Source organism: Tubulanus polymorphus, chromosome 1, assembly GCF_964204645.1.
Source record: "Tubulanus polymorphus chromosome 1, tnTubPoly1.2, whole genome shotgun sequence".
Classification (NCBI taxonomy): Eukaryota; Metazoa; Nemertea; class Palaeonemertea; order Tubulaniformes; family Tubulanidae; genus Tubulanus; species Tubulanus polymorphus.
This window is the reverse complement of record NC_134025.1, coordinates 23,999,262-24,016,437: the sequence shown is the minus strand read 5'-3', so window position 1 is coordinate 24,016,437 and position 17,176 is coordinate 23,999,262. Positions and strand designations below refer to the sequence as shown.

Sequence of the window (17,176 nt, the reverse complement as noted above, 5' to 3'; positions counted from 1 at the left end):
CCAGTTTTCGAGTAATAATGGTGCGAGTTTGAGAGTATCGTCCGATCAATTCGATTTTATTCATTGTGCCACTTAGTCTTAGTAACTAAATTCAGTGGAGGAAGAAAAACTATAATCAGCAATTTTTGGTCCATTGAAGTAGGCTATGCTTTGCCTTTATGGGTATGATTTATAAATGATAGAACTAAACTCTATGATCAAAATGTGTAGATTAAAGCAATAATGTTAGATGGCGCCACCTCCCGTAGTAAATCATGCATGGATCTGACAGCATGGCATTTTTCGATTGTTTTGTTGTTGTTAAGGCCGGCGTGTCGGCGTTGTCGGTGATTTGTCATGTGAAACCATTCGTGCCTTTTAACACTGTGTTCACTCATGGATGTATCGAAACAATTGCTGAAACTCGCCTTTTCCGGCAAATGGGAAGAATTGAAGGATTTCTTAACGAGACATTCCCGGTCAGTTAACTTCAAGATCAATTGTCGCTCGAGGGATAAGGCCACCGCTCTCATTCATGCCGTGCAAGGAGCTAGAAAATATAAGAAAAATGAAGACACCGGTATAGACCATGAAAAAGTTTGTGAATTGTTGTTGCAACATGGCGTTGATTTAGATTTACAAGATCAAAAAAGACGGACAGCCGTACATTGGGCCGTATTTTACGAAAATGCTTCGCTGTTATCATTATTCATACACAGCGGTGCGGATTTAGAAATACAAGATGAAGACGGGTACAACTGCTTGATCTTTGCCATGAACAATGATAATATTGGCGCCATAAACTGTATTTGTGAAGTTGATGCTGATTGGGTAAGTAAACTGGTGTCCAGCTTCACTGTCATTTGAAATGACACAGTACTGCAGATTTTGAGGCTGTAATGTCATGGTTCCCACAGAACAAGGAAATTGGGAAAAACTTAGGAATTTTGAAATAATAATTCCCGGTTTGGTAATATTTGGGAATTTAAAATTTTCCTCAAATCAGGGAAATACTTCATTACATTTCAATTCACATAACGCATTTGCCAAGCCCAAGGGCAATTTTCTTCCACCTTTATCAACCAGTCACCGCTAAAATGTTGACTGTAGCATGAGGATATGTGTTCATTTCCATTTGGGAAAATTGAAAAATCACCCATGAAATACTTGGGGGGAAAACTTGGGAATTTTGAATTCATATAGCTGTGGAAACCATGTAATGTGGGTATACTTCAAATTAAAGATACCTCCTAAAAATTCTTCTTAGAAAATGGATTCTTCGTCAGGGTTGATCCAGGGGCATGCATGATAGTAGTCAGGGCAGATTTATGCTCCATTTTTTTACCAATTGTCCTTCAGAGTCTTTATATCACTGCTATCTTTTAAATTTTTTTCTTCATTTATTCATTACAATAGTTTATACTTTATATACACTTCAACCAAAGATTTCGGTACGACGATTATGATAAAATATGCCATCAAATGAATGATTTTTTTTCAGCTATCACCGAGCAGTACAAAACATTTAGTACTGAATAACATCAGTATGATGCGATGTTTAAAAACTGTTACATGAAAGCATCAATGGTCCAGGACAAACTCAGTTTTCTGACTCTAATTCATGGTACCCAGTATAACTGCAAAATTGACATTAGAAACACTCCATCCACGAAGAATGGGATTGAAAATGTTATTGTAAAGTTTTAATTTTCATATTTTCCAAGTTCAATAAAAAGTAGGGCTAAGAACTAACACTGATGATATCCTTACAGACATTTTAAAGCTTTTTTTCTGCAAATTCAATTAACCCCTCATTGGGCATCTTGGCTGTGGTGCTTGGGCTATCGGCTTTGCCTCCAATAAAAAGGACATACTTGAAAATATCAAGTGGCCTCTTCAAAAATGGGCCCCTCTTTGATCCGCCCTTAGTAGTTGCATTGACAAACTTCGAATAATCAAGTAATAACAATATGGATTTCTTTCAAGAGAAATTTCCCAGGGCACATCATTTCTAAACAGTACCGTGTGCCCCTTTTGCGAGCCCTGGAAGAACCACTGCTTGTCCCTGAAAAATCTGAGGCTTCTAGATGCGTATCCTGAGGAACTATGATGAATGCAGGGACAGATCTAGGAAATTTGAAAGGCCAGGATCCGGAAGAAGAGAAAAGGCATATTTCAGATAAAAAGTCATTTCCTAGGCTATTAGTGGGGTCCCACCCTCTGTATCAGATGTTTTTGAAGAAATATGTCCAAAATTGCTCTTACCGAAGGATGACTTGAAAATTTGGTGTTTTTAATGATCTTTGACTTGACAAAAAGGGCCACCTCAGGAACGCAGGGGTCCTGACCCCCGAGACCATCCCTAAATCTGACCCTGAAATGAATTAGGCCTACCTATGCTTGTTTTGAACTATTGTTTGAACTATGTGTCGGTAGTCAATTTTGTAGATCCTGAATATACTACATTGGAAAAATTCTGTTATTTACTTCTGATATATATATATAGGCCTATGTATATTGATGGCTACATATGAATTGACTTCATGTTTAATTCATCAAGGATATGCGTTTGGGTATCGGAAATGTTTAACTAAAGGCTGATTGAAATTAACGAGTACCGGTACACTTGAGCGACTCATTTGTATGTTTTTACATCAAGCACATGCTACTGTTGGGGGTGGGTTCAAGGAAGGTTCTAGGAAGGGCCCATGAACCCCCTTTTCTTGAATAGGGCATTTCGACTTGGAAGAAAAGGTGATCAACTTCTACTTCATCTATTTGTATTTTAGAACATCTTAGCAGTATGAGTATTCAAGTGATTAATTCTATTCATTTTTCGCCATTTATGCAAAATAACAATGGGCTGATATGTTAAAAGAATGTGACCGATAATTCCACAAAGAGAAGTTTGACTGCTGCTTTTCTACACAATCTTTCTGGCCTTTAAAACATTTGCATACATTATACCTGATTTCATCTGCTGTATCTTCCATTCATATTCGCCCTCTACTTCAGTGTAATTGAATTTGTCGTGAGTGGTTTCTTTTCATGCACACTTAACAGACATTTTTTCCAAATATGAAGTCGATCCGGCGCGGTAGGAAACATTATGCCCCGTTATAACTAAAGATGGTGTTCCTATAATAGCCAGCCCCCAAACATTACATATCACTGGGTTGCCATGGAAATAACATGAATGGATAATCCGGCCCCGGTAGCTTTTTCCCCGCTGGTTGTACCATCCTTAGTAATTGCCAGGAGTATCCCTTAATTGATATTTATTCTTGAAAGGTGAGGCGTAGCTCTTGTTTCAGTGTTAGCAATCATTTTGTTAGTTTAGAAAAGGCAATTGGTTAATCGATTTCACCTTCAGATATCGTAACTCGGCCTTGTAAATGATACTGTCCTCGACCTCTGTGTTGGAATGATATGATTTTTCAATGCTAGAACTACTGTGCTAGTCGTTAGCTAAGCCTTATTTTTTCTGGCTTTTTTCAAAGACCTTAATTTCAATCTATCACAGTGATGACACAAATTTTTGAGTCCGTAATCGTTCGATTAGATAGTAACATGAACATTTTGATAAACCACCAAATTATTTAGAGTGAATGAATTCTAAGTCTAGTGTTATTTACGTGAATATCCAAAATTTCTAGTTTATCTCGAGGTGTCATATGGATTACCAGTGTATATTTTCTTAGCATCGCTGATATATCAAGGGCAGATCCAAGGGGGTCTTAGCCATTCTGTGTTCGAAGATTTTCTGATAGCGATATCAATCATATTAACAATGAAACTAACCATTATTCAAATCTTTTATCGATTGCTGATACAGCGTCTGCCAGAAATTACTTAAGGAAATGCAGACATTTTTATGAATGCATTTTTCATTGAAATATAAAAAAGATTATATCTGGGAAACACTGCGCTTGACCCCCTCTGCTCAAATTTCTAGATCCGCCCCCCGTATATCCTTGTGTGGTTCGTCTTAATTTGCCTTTTGGATGATATATTCGATATTTCTGTTTAGGAAACGCTGTTAGATGAGTGTACTGGCCTTCCACCGTTGTTGTACGCCGTCGAGCTTGGTAAAACGGATATCGTGAAAATATTCGTTAAAAACAACTGCAACCTAAACGTAATTGAAAGGAACAAATCGAAACGAACCGCGTTACATATCGCTATTCAACATGATAAGTACAGTATTTTCGAACTTCTTCTGAGGTAGGTATTTACGCGACGTTTCCTTCCTTTGTTGTTTCATGATATTTGAGTTGTCATGATTATTCTGGGGCCAGTTGCTCAAAAGTTTGTTAAAGATAACAGTTGGATAAATACTTTAGAAACAATGAAGTTTTAATTGTCACTACGTCAACAATCCACTGGTTAACTCTAATCATGGACTAAATATAAACTAGTTATATAAACTAGGATATAAACTAGTTCATACATTAATGCTCTAACCAGCTCTTCAACAATTGGCCCTTGAAATGGAAATTATCAAAGACAATAGATCAGCCTAATATTTTGCTTTAAACTGCGGTAGATAGAAATAAACGCAAAATCATCCCAATCCATATTCTAAGCTGTAAACATATATAAACAAATAACCACATTCGAAATGAAAGATCTGGGCGCTGATCTATTTTCAGAATGTGGATATGAATTGAATAAAATCAACTTTCCGCAAATTGTCTGATTGTCGACGATAAATGTTGTCAACCTGCGACAGAAAAGTGTCCCCCTTTTTTTATAGGCCGCGCAAACAAAGGTCGTCGTTAAAGACGCGTGAATTTTTCGTATTCGTAACTGTCCCATTCAGACGGGATCAAATCCGGTAGACCTTTCATGAAAGCTTTTACCCCGATGTTTATTGTCGCGGTCAGAGATTTTATTGTTCATGCCATTAATATATGCGCGTTAACGAATGGGTGTCTCCTGCGATTCCATGGGCAACGACGACTGCCAGTACTGTACTAATGCTTATATACTATAGAACTGTTATAATACAGTAGCTGGGTCTAAAGTAAACGGTGAATGGAGATATTATGATTTCTGTTTCTGTTTCGGATTTCTAAACGATAAGAAGGTGAATCGCTTAAAATTACTATATCCATGGTGTAGAAATAGATCATATAATTTTTTTACAGTTGTTTTTTGTTTATATGAAAAGGTATTTGGGATCATCTGTTGCTTAGGTTCAGTTAATACCATGAATTAATATCTGTCAAACCGTATTTCTAGATCTTCAATACATGTAATAAGGGCCGGTTTTGGGATATCATTCATGTATATGAATAAGCTTTGAATAAGCTAAGACGAGCTCAGGGTTTTCAATTTTGAGGATTGTTGATGTATACAAACGAGCGAGTAACGTTATCAGAATAGAAAAATTGAAAGTTGTGGGGAATTTTTTCTTTTTTGAAAAACCAAAAAAGTATTTCCTTTCCTCGCAGCAAGGGTATATTACAAAAGACTACAGTGAATCTAGATTTTCTATAATGCGGGGAATCAAATGAAGAAAAACAGAAAATTATTTCAGGCGTATTTGAAAGATATCAAACCTATGGAATTTGACAAGGAAATGTAGGCCTCGGGGATCTCTCGGCAGTAGTTCACTGTAAATGCCAGACATTATCATTAAGGTGTAATTTTCAAGCAAGCGGAATTGCTTTGAAGAGCAATTATCAGTAATTGAAGTGAGAGAAAGTACTCGCAGTAAACGTGTGTGTGTGTGTATGCGTGTATTGTCAATATTCAAGCTATTAAATTATGAAATCTGAATTCGCCGGTTGCTTTTATAATAAGCTATTCAAATCGGTTTCATATCATAAGCGAAGAGGCCCTTGAATATTAGAAAATCATTATACCATCAAACTGTGATTTTCTTTTGTTTGACAGCTTATCTGCCGCTGTTATTGTGATTGAGGGGTTCGTAACTTCGTAGCGCCGATATTTGCAGTAACATGGCAACAACTTCCGACTGAGCGACGGCGCCCGCCGCGACTTAAATTGGCTTTGAATTATTGAACAAAGTCTGGTCTTGGCCGCGATGAATTTCACCTATCAATTAGGATAGAATAAATGAAAGCATCAACTATCATCCGTATCCTATTTTGTAGATCTAAGGATCTTTCACTAATCAAGAGTAGCTACTGACTATGAGCATTCTTAACCAATTTATACCCATCCCTATTGACTGTAGACCTTGTAGAGATGCAGCTAAAATGAAAGAACTGCCTTCTTCCTCCACAAGCTCCAACCTAAACTTGATTGCAAAACTGAATTAACACTGAGGAATAAGACTAAAAAATATAATTGATACCTTGTTTCTCATTTAAAGTTCGACTCGGCCAGCTGTCTATCTGCAGCAATAATTTACTGAATGTTTTTCTCTTTCTATACCATGTTTTTGATGAAATTGAAGTCAATTCGCCACGGCAATATTAGAACCTGTCAAAAATAGGCAATTGGCCGGGGCAATGAAAGATTGCTGCCAATGTGCCTGTACAGGATAGGAAACAATGTATCTTTTTATAGCCTTAGCTTTCATTTTCTCAAATTCAGTGTAAGAATCAGTAAATCATTACTCCAGTGTACCACGCGTTGCAATGAGGGTTTTAGAAATACAATCATCACACGCGAGAGGAACATTTAATTTGACGGATCTATTATTCATATATCCATTCCAATTAATCTCACCGCTTCAGGGTTATTTTCTATGACAACAACGGCAATGAGTTACAAAATTCAATTACCGAGCTGTTCTCTATGCATACCGCCGTGGAACATGCATACCACAGTTTTACCTCTGGTGTTGAACGGTATTTGGCTAATGGGCTTTTCAAGGCAGCTGAGTTAAGATTAAACTCGAGATATTGAATATCTGGTGTGTTCGTCAAATTCCTAAAAAATTCAATAGCTTTTCTGAAAAGTTGTTCAACTGTGCACCTATAATTCCATATACAGTAAACTTTGCATAAGCTGCAGGTCTACTCTAGAAGTTCATAGATTAATTTCTCCAAAACAAATAATGTCTCTAGTCATTTTCGATGAAACAATATGAGGCTACCGTATTCTCAGGTGTATAAGTCAAGTTTTTGACATCAAAAATCATGTCCAAAAAACCTTACTTAAAACCTGAAAATAGTACAATTACATTCTAAAGAGAAAGAATATTTTGGGCTTATGAATTGACGATAGTTGCTGAAAATAAGGGAAGGTAATGGTATATGTTAATTCCCTTCAACGTTTTATTGTTGAATATTTTCAGGCACAGCGCTAAAGCAGATATTAAAGATGGCGGTGGTAAAACAGTATTCAAACGAGCGGCGTCGCACGTAAATAGTTCATATTTGCAGTTATTGTTGGCGGAAGATAAAATGTCATCAGAATCGATCAATGAATCAGGCTGCACGGCTCTTATGTTGGCTTGTCAAGCGGAAAACATTACCAATGTAAACAGCCTCTTAGAGAAACGAGTGAGTATTCTAAAAAGCATGCTAGTGTTCCTTGTAGTGGGATGGGAGATTGATTTAAACTGTTTAAACTAAACGTGTTTATGCTATATTCTGAATTCTATGGGATGAATAGACTTCTACCCACTAGCAAATTTAAATTTTAAATGGCTTTATATTGGCCATCATCCCAAAACTGTGTACAATTCAAATAGCATTTGATGAATAGTCACAAGTTGAACTGAAAAAGAAAACAAAAAGAAATTGGAGTTTTCTCTGCATTTTAGGGAGATATCACGGCTGTTGATCGAAGCGGTAAGACAGCCCTTCATCACTGCGTAGAGAATAAACAAACTAGATGCGCAACAGCGATTTTGGACTACGATTCATCAATTCTGAACGCTCAGGACAAAGATGGATATAGTTGTTTGCATTTATCTGTGATCACCGGTAACGCGGCATTATTGCAGTTACTGATCGACCGAGGAGCAAATATCAATAGTACGGATAATGAGAAACACACGGTCGTTCATTGGGCCACTGGTAAGAGATTTGTGTGACTGGGCTCTTGAGATAGTAGGTTTATCAAGCACACACTAATGAGCCAGAATCAATTACGCTAGTCCCTGACTGTACCGGTATCGATGTTTCGGCTATGTAATTGAGAAACGCTATAGGCCTAATTTGATGACTGGGTCTGATATTGAATCTAGAAATTAAGAAGAATTCAATCAAACAGAGGGTTTGGAGGGCTGCCCTAAAAACTGGATTTCAAGCACTAGTAATTGTTAATGGTAAAAATTCATTCGTTTAAAACTTTACCGTTACTTACGATATGGTTCTCGTGATTTCAGTTTGTGGCCAAATAAAACTGCTCGATATCATAATGGGAAAATCAGCAGTTTTATCAACACCTGATATACATGATGCTTACCCTATTCACTATGCCGCCCAAATGGCTGGCATGAACGCTGAGGGAATGGAGCCTGGCGTTGGCATGAAAATATTACAGAAATTACTGTCAAAAGGCATCCCCGTTGATGTGACTGACCACGACAAGCGACAACCATTACTATGGGCCGCAAGTGCAGGTAATGTTACTATGGACACTTTTTTTAATGTCTTCGTTCGAATCTAAACTTGAATCTAACCTTACTCAATTCTAGGTAGTAGTGATGCGTGTCTTGCATTGATCAATGCTGGAGCCAAGGTGGAATCTGCTGACAAAGATGGCCTCACAGGTATATGTCCATCTCATTTCGAAACTAGCTTGAGAATATTTCCACAAAGCCGTATTTCAAGTTTTCAGCAGATATATGAATTTTTCATGTCATTTGTTTAACGCTTTTGTTAACTGGGTGGTGGAAATGTGTAATCAGTTAAAACTTTCTTTAGTTCACACATTAATAATCTTGAATTTCATTACGACAACAAATACCCTTGTCTCATTTTACGATGTCACTACTAGTCGTGAATGGAATGCTGTCTGCCAATATGTGGTAAATTTTTAGTCGTTGTATTATATGTTTGTTATTTTCACAGCGTTGCACTGTGCCGCTAGTCGAGGACACCCGGAATGTATTCAAACACTCGTCGAACATAAAGCTACCATCGATTGTAAAGACAAGAATGAATGTTCGCCGCTTTTTTATGCGATCACGTTGAACCATGAGAAATGCACATCTTGTTTATTGGAACTCGGCGCGAATCCCAGTTTTCGAGATAAAAAGGGAAGAAGGTATGTCACTCTTAGCTGTGTTGGTTATTACAGCCCTATCTATCGATCCTGTTTCATCTTTAGTCAAAACTACTGGGCCCTGAAAATGAAAAGCGAGATGAAAACTAGATGAAAATTTGACAGGATGACCCATGTTCACAAAGTTAATCATTCATTATCAATATTAATTTGTCTAAGGAAAATGAGATGCCATGAACGTTGATAATATGGGTTTGTGGTTCTTTATAGCATAATGTCAAAGTGTACCTTGTCTCTGTTTTAAATCTCTTGGGGAATCGATTAACAGTTGTTTTATGTCTACGACAACAAATGCTGACTGGCGGTTATTTGTTTTGTTTAATGAGTTTTGCGGCGGCGAAATATAGGAAAAGTAATAAACCTATTCAACACCGTTCGCAATGCACGGTATCCATCTAAGATTATTCAAATTTTCTTATTTAGTCCAGCCCACTGTGCTGCAGCTAAAGGCTTAGTATCGTGCCTGACTCTACTCGAAGAAAAGAATGCAAATCTGTGGTTGAAAAACAATCGAGGAGAGTATCCTTTACACGAAGGCGCACAAGCAGGACACACTGGTAAATAACGAATGATGAATTATAGCGATATTGTTTGAGCGATTGATGAAAAGGAGATTCTCGAGACACTGTTTAGTTAGTTAACACAAATATCATTTTTAGATGCAGTAAACTTTCTGATAGAAGACGCTAAGAAAAAAACCGGCAATAAAGGTCTAAAGGTTCTGAGTTCTGGGAATACTGATGGTCGCACGTGTTTACATGTTGCCGCAATGACGAATCATTTGGAACTCATCAAACTTCTCCTGGATAATGGAGCCAATATAAATGCCATCATGAAAAGTAAATCAAAAGTGAGTTCCGTTTTATAATCCATGCAATGAAAATGGATATAAATATGACCCAGAAACTTAACTAGACATCTGATTACTGGTACTTCTAAATATGGATATTTGATATTGGGAGTCGAGGAGTATTCTGTTAACACAATAAGCATTACTATTATCAAACAATATTGATTTATGACAGCCTTAATTGACCTTTTATGATTCATATTGATCATTTTCTAGGTTATGATAATGTTAGTTTTGTTCTGCATGTAATTTGATCAGTACATATTGTCAATTAAGATTTCATGTACATCGGAAACTTTGCCTTTACGTTGTTATATCATGTCTTGTTGAAGTGAAAATTTCTTAGTTGAATTTTTCTTCTTTTCTTTGTTCAATTGATCCCCAAACAAGCATATGCTACATCATTGAGAATCATGATATGCAGATTTTACATATTGAAGTTTTAAGTAAAAGATCCCTTTTTCTAGTTCATTTGCCGGGGAAGCAGCTGATTTGATTATTTTGATTTCAGAATGAATACTTTACACCATATGATACAGCAGTATTAAAGGGGAATATGGAATGTGCAGAATATCTGAAATCTCATGGTGCCGCAACTGGACAAAAAGTAACTGGTAATGCTGCAAAAACAATACAAAGGAATCTGCGTAAAGTCCATAGAAATAAAGAGAGTCGGAAAAATTCTCATAGAAATTCTATGGAGGTACTAGATAAAGGAGAAAATGTGATTGAGGCAGAGATTAATGCTGACAAATGTGAAGCTGATTATGAAATAGAGTTCATTGAGGACAAACCTGTAAATAGAAAAACCATTGACATGGGTGAAAGTGGAAAAGAATGCCATCAGAGTCAGCCAGGTTTAGTAATTGAAAGCACTCAGGAATCTGAGCCAGAAAGTGATATTTTGAATGACGATGCGAAGCCCAAACTAAAGGAAGATTCAAGTGAAAGTGAACAACAGTCTGCATCTGATCAGGATCAGCGAAGTAGTGATGCTGATAATAGCTTCAGCAAAAATGATAAAGATGAAGTAAAGACTAGTAAATTTGTCGAAAAAGATGAGGAACAAGAAAATCAAACAAATCAGGATGTTGATGACAAAGATATGAAAATTACTGATGATGAATCTCAGATGGCGAGAGTGACAGCAGAAAATGATTTGAGATGTAGCGATAAAGATGATATTTATGATGATGATGATGATGACTGTGATGAAGACTTAGAAAATGATGGAAAGTCCTCAAAATATTCTGAAAAAGATCAGCCTGAAGAAATCCAGGAGAAAGAAGAGGTGATTGAAGCGAATGATTTGAAAATTGAAGCTGTTAGTGATGATCAAGAAGAAGAGGAGGGACTTAATATAAAGGCCGAGGCTGCTCCCGAAGCTTGTGTTGAGCATCTTTACAAGAAAGATCCACAGCAAGATACTAAAGAAAAACAGAAAGCACTGCGACCTGTTCGCAGTTCTAAGACACCAAGATCTGCAAAACCTGAACCTCAAAACTGCCGGCCAAAAACATCTCTTAAACATTCAGATGATGTTACAAATTTGAAATCTCCAAGGAACCCACATTCTGGAAAGAGTAAGATAGCTAAAAGTGTGCAGGATAGTGTACGAAATTTTGAATACACCAGAATGGTTGTTAAAGAACTGCATCGATTACGAAAAGCTCAGATACATAAAGATCGAAATCAAGATATAGTAGTGATCCGACGATTTATAGAACAATATCGCAAAGATGGTAAACTTCATGGTGATGATCCACAGATCAATACTATGGACGATTGGGAAAGATATCTCAGAGGTAATTTTCAGTTTTTTTTTAGATATTAAGAATCTCCATGTTTCAGTAGAAAATGATGGATATACACCTTCATTTTGGATGTACATGTAATTTGCATATTTTCCAGCTCAAAGAAAGCATGTAAGTTGATAGCTATGGTTCATTATATTCATTTCGTAATGCATTTGCTTTCAGAACAATTGAAATTCTTGACCTATCTGCAACAGGATAAACCTGCTTTCAGGGATATAAGCCCATTGGCTAAAGTAAGCATAATGTGTGGGGACTCTTTAACTTATCTTAATTGCTTGGAGCTGCTTGAGGTGTTGGTGATTTTATAATCTGTCTTACGTTGATCTTTATTCCTGATGAAATATGCAATCTACATTACATTGTCTTACTTTACCAGTAATGTTATTGCATTTTTCGAGGATGAACAGAGAAGGTTTGAGCGAGAAGCACATGAGGCTCATGAGAGGCAAAATGATGAAAATTATCGACGAAGGAAAAAATTCAAAGAAAAAGAAGATTCATCACTCGAGAAAAAAGAAAAAAGTGGTAAAGAGATGCTCGAAATTGCTCAACGAACTGATAATTTATTCAATAATGCCAATAAGACAGCAGATGAATTACTACTGGAGGCTCGTGCATCAAATAATGATCCAGATACAACTTCTTCCAAAAAATCATCCACTCCCTCCAGGTACATATAATAAGTAACCATGGTTGTAGACATCATACCGTATATATTATCTGTCCCGCTTAACCCTTTCAGTGCGTGTACACCGCAGTGCGGTGTATAAATCAGTGATTGATTTTGCTAGTACACCGCACTGCGGTGTATTGATGTAATTAGTAATTAGTAATTATCTCTCTTGAAAAATGGCAGCTCCTGTCAAACAGTAACTAACGATACACTGCGTCGCAGTGTAGACGCACTATAGTGGTATTCCCATTATTCAACACACTAGGGTGGAATTTTTTAAAATATTCCAATTATCTCCAGCACTATAGGGTATTAATTAGTCTGCACTGAAAGGGTTAATTCAAAAGTCTGCCATAATAAATATCATAGTTATAAATGTTGATTGAAAGAAAATGCGTAATTGGAATAGATCTTGTTTAATGGTCAAGGTTAATTTTTACACATAGTCATCCTAAAAAAGGCAGTGCACAACGAATGAAGGTGAAAAGTGATAATTTGATCAAAGCGTACAGACCTCAGCTTCCACCTGGTGTTTTTGAGAACACATATAAACTGCATAGTTCAAGTGGTAAGCCAAAGATACCATCTCCAAGATACCGAAATGGCTTACATTTATGTAGAGTAAGATATATGAAATATGAGATTTTGCTCATTTATTCTACAGGCAAACCAAAATCAAGCTATGGTAATCGAGGCCAACAAAGTAGTGGTAGTTTTCCTCAGATCAATGGGAATCAGAAACGAGCGCAGTCATCAAAACCTAGCAATTCAGTGGCTATGCCAGAACGAAAGCTATCACCTGCTCAGTACAAAATGCAGTCACAGTCATATCCTCGAAGTCATCCTGAAAGTGGAATGAGTGAGTAAAAATGCCTATTCTTCATTTTTAAATATCTATTTCATGCAATAGGAAAGACAAATACTGGTAGCTTCAATGTTCAATATTTCATAATGCCTGTTCAGTTTTCAAGTACTTTTTTTCCAAATAATTTATTGCTAAACTCTTCACTATCTATATTTCTGAAAGCAGATGTACTTTGTATAAACGTTGTGTTTCAGTTTTAGCTCTATATTCAGTATCAGACAAATGGAAAATACATAAAGAAATGAAATGCTACTTTTTGTACTCATGGTACAAATTCTATCAATCTGACCAAATAAATGATTCGTTGTTGCTATTCAAATTTGCAATTTTAGTCTTCATCGGTGATCATTTATCATTTCCATTATGCAACATTTAGAATGATAAATGATTTGCAAACTATTCATCAATCCATCCTTTTGATCAATTCAATGGCTTTGTACTCAATTAATTCATCTTCACCACAGGTAATAACACTGATACCCGACAGTCATCAAAATCCAGCAGCCACAATGATAAATTACCAGGTAAAAATGATTGTTACTATCGATTCTTGTGTGTTTGTTTATTCACGGCAACATCACAGTTGTATGATTTATGTGTTACTGCGTACCACGCGATCATCATCAGTGTCTGCGCCAGCACAATGACACCAGTTGTACTAACTCAAAACGTAATATTTATTCAACTATGTTAGTTTTCCATCAACTATTCTCCGTTACATTATCTCACATTGTTTCTCACACCGTCGAATATACCGAAGTAGTAAATCATAGGAACTAGCAGAATCAATAATTTAGGAGAAAAATCTACATTTGTCTCATGATTGGTCCTAGTGTAAAGTAAAATAATTATTTTCCCCTGTGAAGTCAATTCTTCGTTTTATTGAGGTTTTTTACACCCGCTCAAGGAGAATACATGATTAGTAGTGAGCTTTCATTGTTTTTTTGTGGGCAGCCATTGTTTAGATGAAGTTAAACAGGTACTAATTACCTTTCGCTTTTATGTTATTGTGTATATTTTTTTGTGTGGTCAATTATAACGATCCTTCACTCAAGTATATTACCCGGCCGGTATGTATATTCCATACTGATATGTTAGATAACTTTTATCTTGTTTCTTAGTAAATTTATTTTGCCTTTGAGCTGCAATATTGCTATTACTTCTGTGTTAAAAATCTAATCATTGTCAGGCCACTCAAAATTGATTCCTAGTTTCTCATCAATTCTGAAAACCAGTGCGTGTCGCTTACAATACGTTCATGGAAAGAAAATCCCTAAATGCCTGCCTAAGAAATAACAGATCGTCTTTTTTATGGAAATTAAAATCTGCTTGCATACACAAACTACTATGCAGTTGTGTTTTAAATTCTTTTCCACAGATTATTATGTTGTGAAGTATCAGTGGTGAAGAATGTCAGTGTGAATGGCCTGAGTTCCTTAATAAAAGTGCTGTGGAACTTAATAGATAATTGTCCAGTCTTGGTGCTGGCATCGCTAAATGAAAATGAAAAGCACCCTCACTCAGTCCTTAAATGAGCATGGAAACGGTTTTTAGGTCATCAAATGATCAAATGATCAAATTTCATGGAACATTTAAAGGAAAATTTGCCACCCATCACCCTCCGTACTATGAAAAATTTTTAGGATGACCAACTAGGGTTCATATTTCGAGTGGTCTAATCAAAGTTGCAAAGCAATGACTTAATTATCCGTAACAAAAATTCTTATTTCTTACTCTCTGATGTGTGCCCGTGTGCGTCTCCGTGTGTGATAACCGATCTACGTTTTTTTGTGTTTGTTTTTCTTTTTATAGATAATGGTGGTAGACACTAATAATGAATGGCTGCAGATTTCATGTTTTAGTACATTATGCTTGTACTGTGAGTGATTTTTCTATGTTATGAAGCCACTATGAATTTACGCGATCAAATAAAAAGGGATTTGCAATATTCTGTTGATTGCAATCATTAATGAATAGATGAAAAAATGAGGTAGTAATCCCTCAAAATATCACAATCACATCACTTAGATTTCAAGCTATTCTGATAACTTTTAATCACGCATAAAGTTTTCATGTGCTTTGCATAAGCATGAGATTCAAATTTCAAAAAAGCAAGTTTTATTCAAACTTTTTCACTCACAAAAAACATATTCCATATTTTCTGCTTGCAAAATTACTGTTTCGTGTGTTGATGTTTAGTATTTCTATTGATGTATTTGATTAGGGGTATTTATATATTTCAGCTTCGTTTTCGCCACGGTTTGATGGTAGCAGCCGACCAAGGGCTGAACTCGTGTTCGTGACTCCTGACGAATACCAGGAAAAGATACGATACAAGAAGAGAAACCCATATGATGCACAGACGGATATGTGGTTCTCTTGGCGACATCCTCCTGAAAATGGATCAGCTTTCGTCCCATCTATCCAGCCTATGAGTATCAGACAATAATGGTAGACTAGTTAGATAATTTCTACTTCAGATAGCACTGGCTAGTGCGACCAAATTAGCGGTGGGGTTTTTTTAGAAGTTAGGGCTTTATTCCAGAAAGATCCTGCACACTTTTCTCAAATGGATATTTTGTGTCAAATTCAATAATACTGCCATTGAAAATATGTGTATTTTATACTTCTCAAAAGAAGTTACCTTCCCACATTGATGAAACGAATAAATGTATGGCTTTTTTATCACCAGATAGTATATCAAAGTCTTAGTCCTCGAGCTATACGCAAACCCTTTATCAAACGAAATATAGTGGCCATATTAGAACCATAAGTGCATTGTTATTATTTCCTTTTTTAAAATATTTTGAATAGAATTATAGTGAATCTTACTAATACAAAATCCTGTCTTGCCAAAATTTTGTTAAGTATGAATGTTTAATTTTCGCATATCACATATTGTTTTGTTAGTACATGAACTAATTGTTGGGAATGAAAATTTCACTTTATATAGATTATAATGTATATACACGAGAAGATGTATTTTTATAAACTATTTTCTACGACAATGTATTATTTGTTGTTGTTGAATAAATTGAATTATTCACGATTATACTCTTATACTGTGTTGTATCTTGGTGATGTTGGTGACATTTATTAACGAGGATGGATTGTAATATATTCGATCAGCAGTGCCCGATTTAGGATACATGTGGCTCACGTCAGGCACTCAAAAAAATCAGAAATTCCCTTCTTGGAAAGGCACAAAAATTTTAGAAATTATCTCAAGTTAAGAAAGTCCATCCCCCGGATGTTGTGGTCCATTTATTACATAGAAAAGAACATGTACAACATAACAATATTTACAGTTACAGGATTGAGAAGATTGGTTGATTATCAGTTCCGAATGCACGTATACTGTCGCTAGTTTTCCACATCCAGCCAAGCCTCCTCGATATCAGTATCTGCTTTTCTAGGACAAGGCGTTTTTGCTCGACTTCAATGGCTTCATTGAAATCGATGTTAAACCGTCGTTTAGCTTCGCCATTCTCTGTCTCCTCCGCAAAGCCTTTGTCTTTTTTTACGAACAAATTTCTGCGCCTCGGAGTACGTTCTAAGTCGGGACATTTCATTTAACCGTGGACCTGCTTCCATGGAATGCGAATATCGTTGTAGCCTATCGTATTATCATTTGAAAATACTATATATCATAATTAATGTCTCAAACACTCGGTTGTAATCCGAATCTAATTGGATTTTTCGTGATACGATGTTGATAGCAGTGCATTAGTGTTGCCACGGTCCGGATAAGTTTATAATCCCATTACGCCACATCACGT

General features: G+C 36.3%; 1 protein-coding gene across 4 annotated transcripts; it reads left to right on the top strand.

Annotated features, from left to right (window-relative positions):
* The first annotated feature begins 266 nt into the window (after positions 1-266).
* On the top strand, positions 267-15,764 carry LOC141915005 (uncharacterized). 4 transcript variants are annotated; one of them, XM_074806360.1, is made up of 17 exons: positions 267-810; positions 4,010-4,203; positions 7,253-7,460; positions 7,724-7,979; positions 8,291-8,527; positions 8,603-8,677; positions 8,979-9,174; positions 9,616-9,749; positions 9,852-10,042; positions 10,554-11,847; positions 12,022-12,092; positions 12,258-12,529; positions 12,979-13,100; positions 13,197-13,391; positions 13,862-13,921; positions 15,210-15,276; positions 15,641-15,764. In XM_074806360.1, exons 1-16 carry the CDS (start codon positions 376-378, stop codon positions 15,227-15,229), a joined length of 3,960 nt encoding a protein of 1,319 aa, XP_074662461.1. In that variant the 5' UTR covers positions 267-375; the 3' UTR covers positions 15,230-15,276; positions 15,641-15,764. The 4 variants fall into 4 exon arrangements, with proteins under 4 accessions (XP_074662461.1, XP_074662463.1, XP_074662462.1 ...); XM_074806362.1 differs by lacking the exon at positions 12,022-12,092 and adding an exon at positions 11,954-11,967 and having other exon boundaries at positions 12,267-12,529; XM_074806361.1 differs by lacking the exon at positions 12,022-12,092 and adding an exon at positions 11,954-11,967.
* Positions 15,765-17,176: the final 1,412 nt, after the last annotated feature.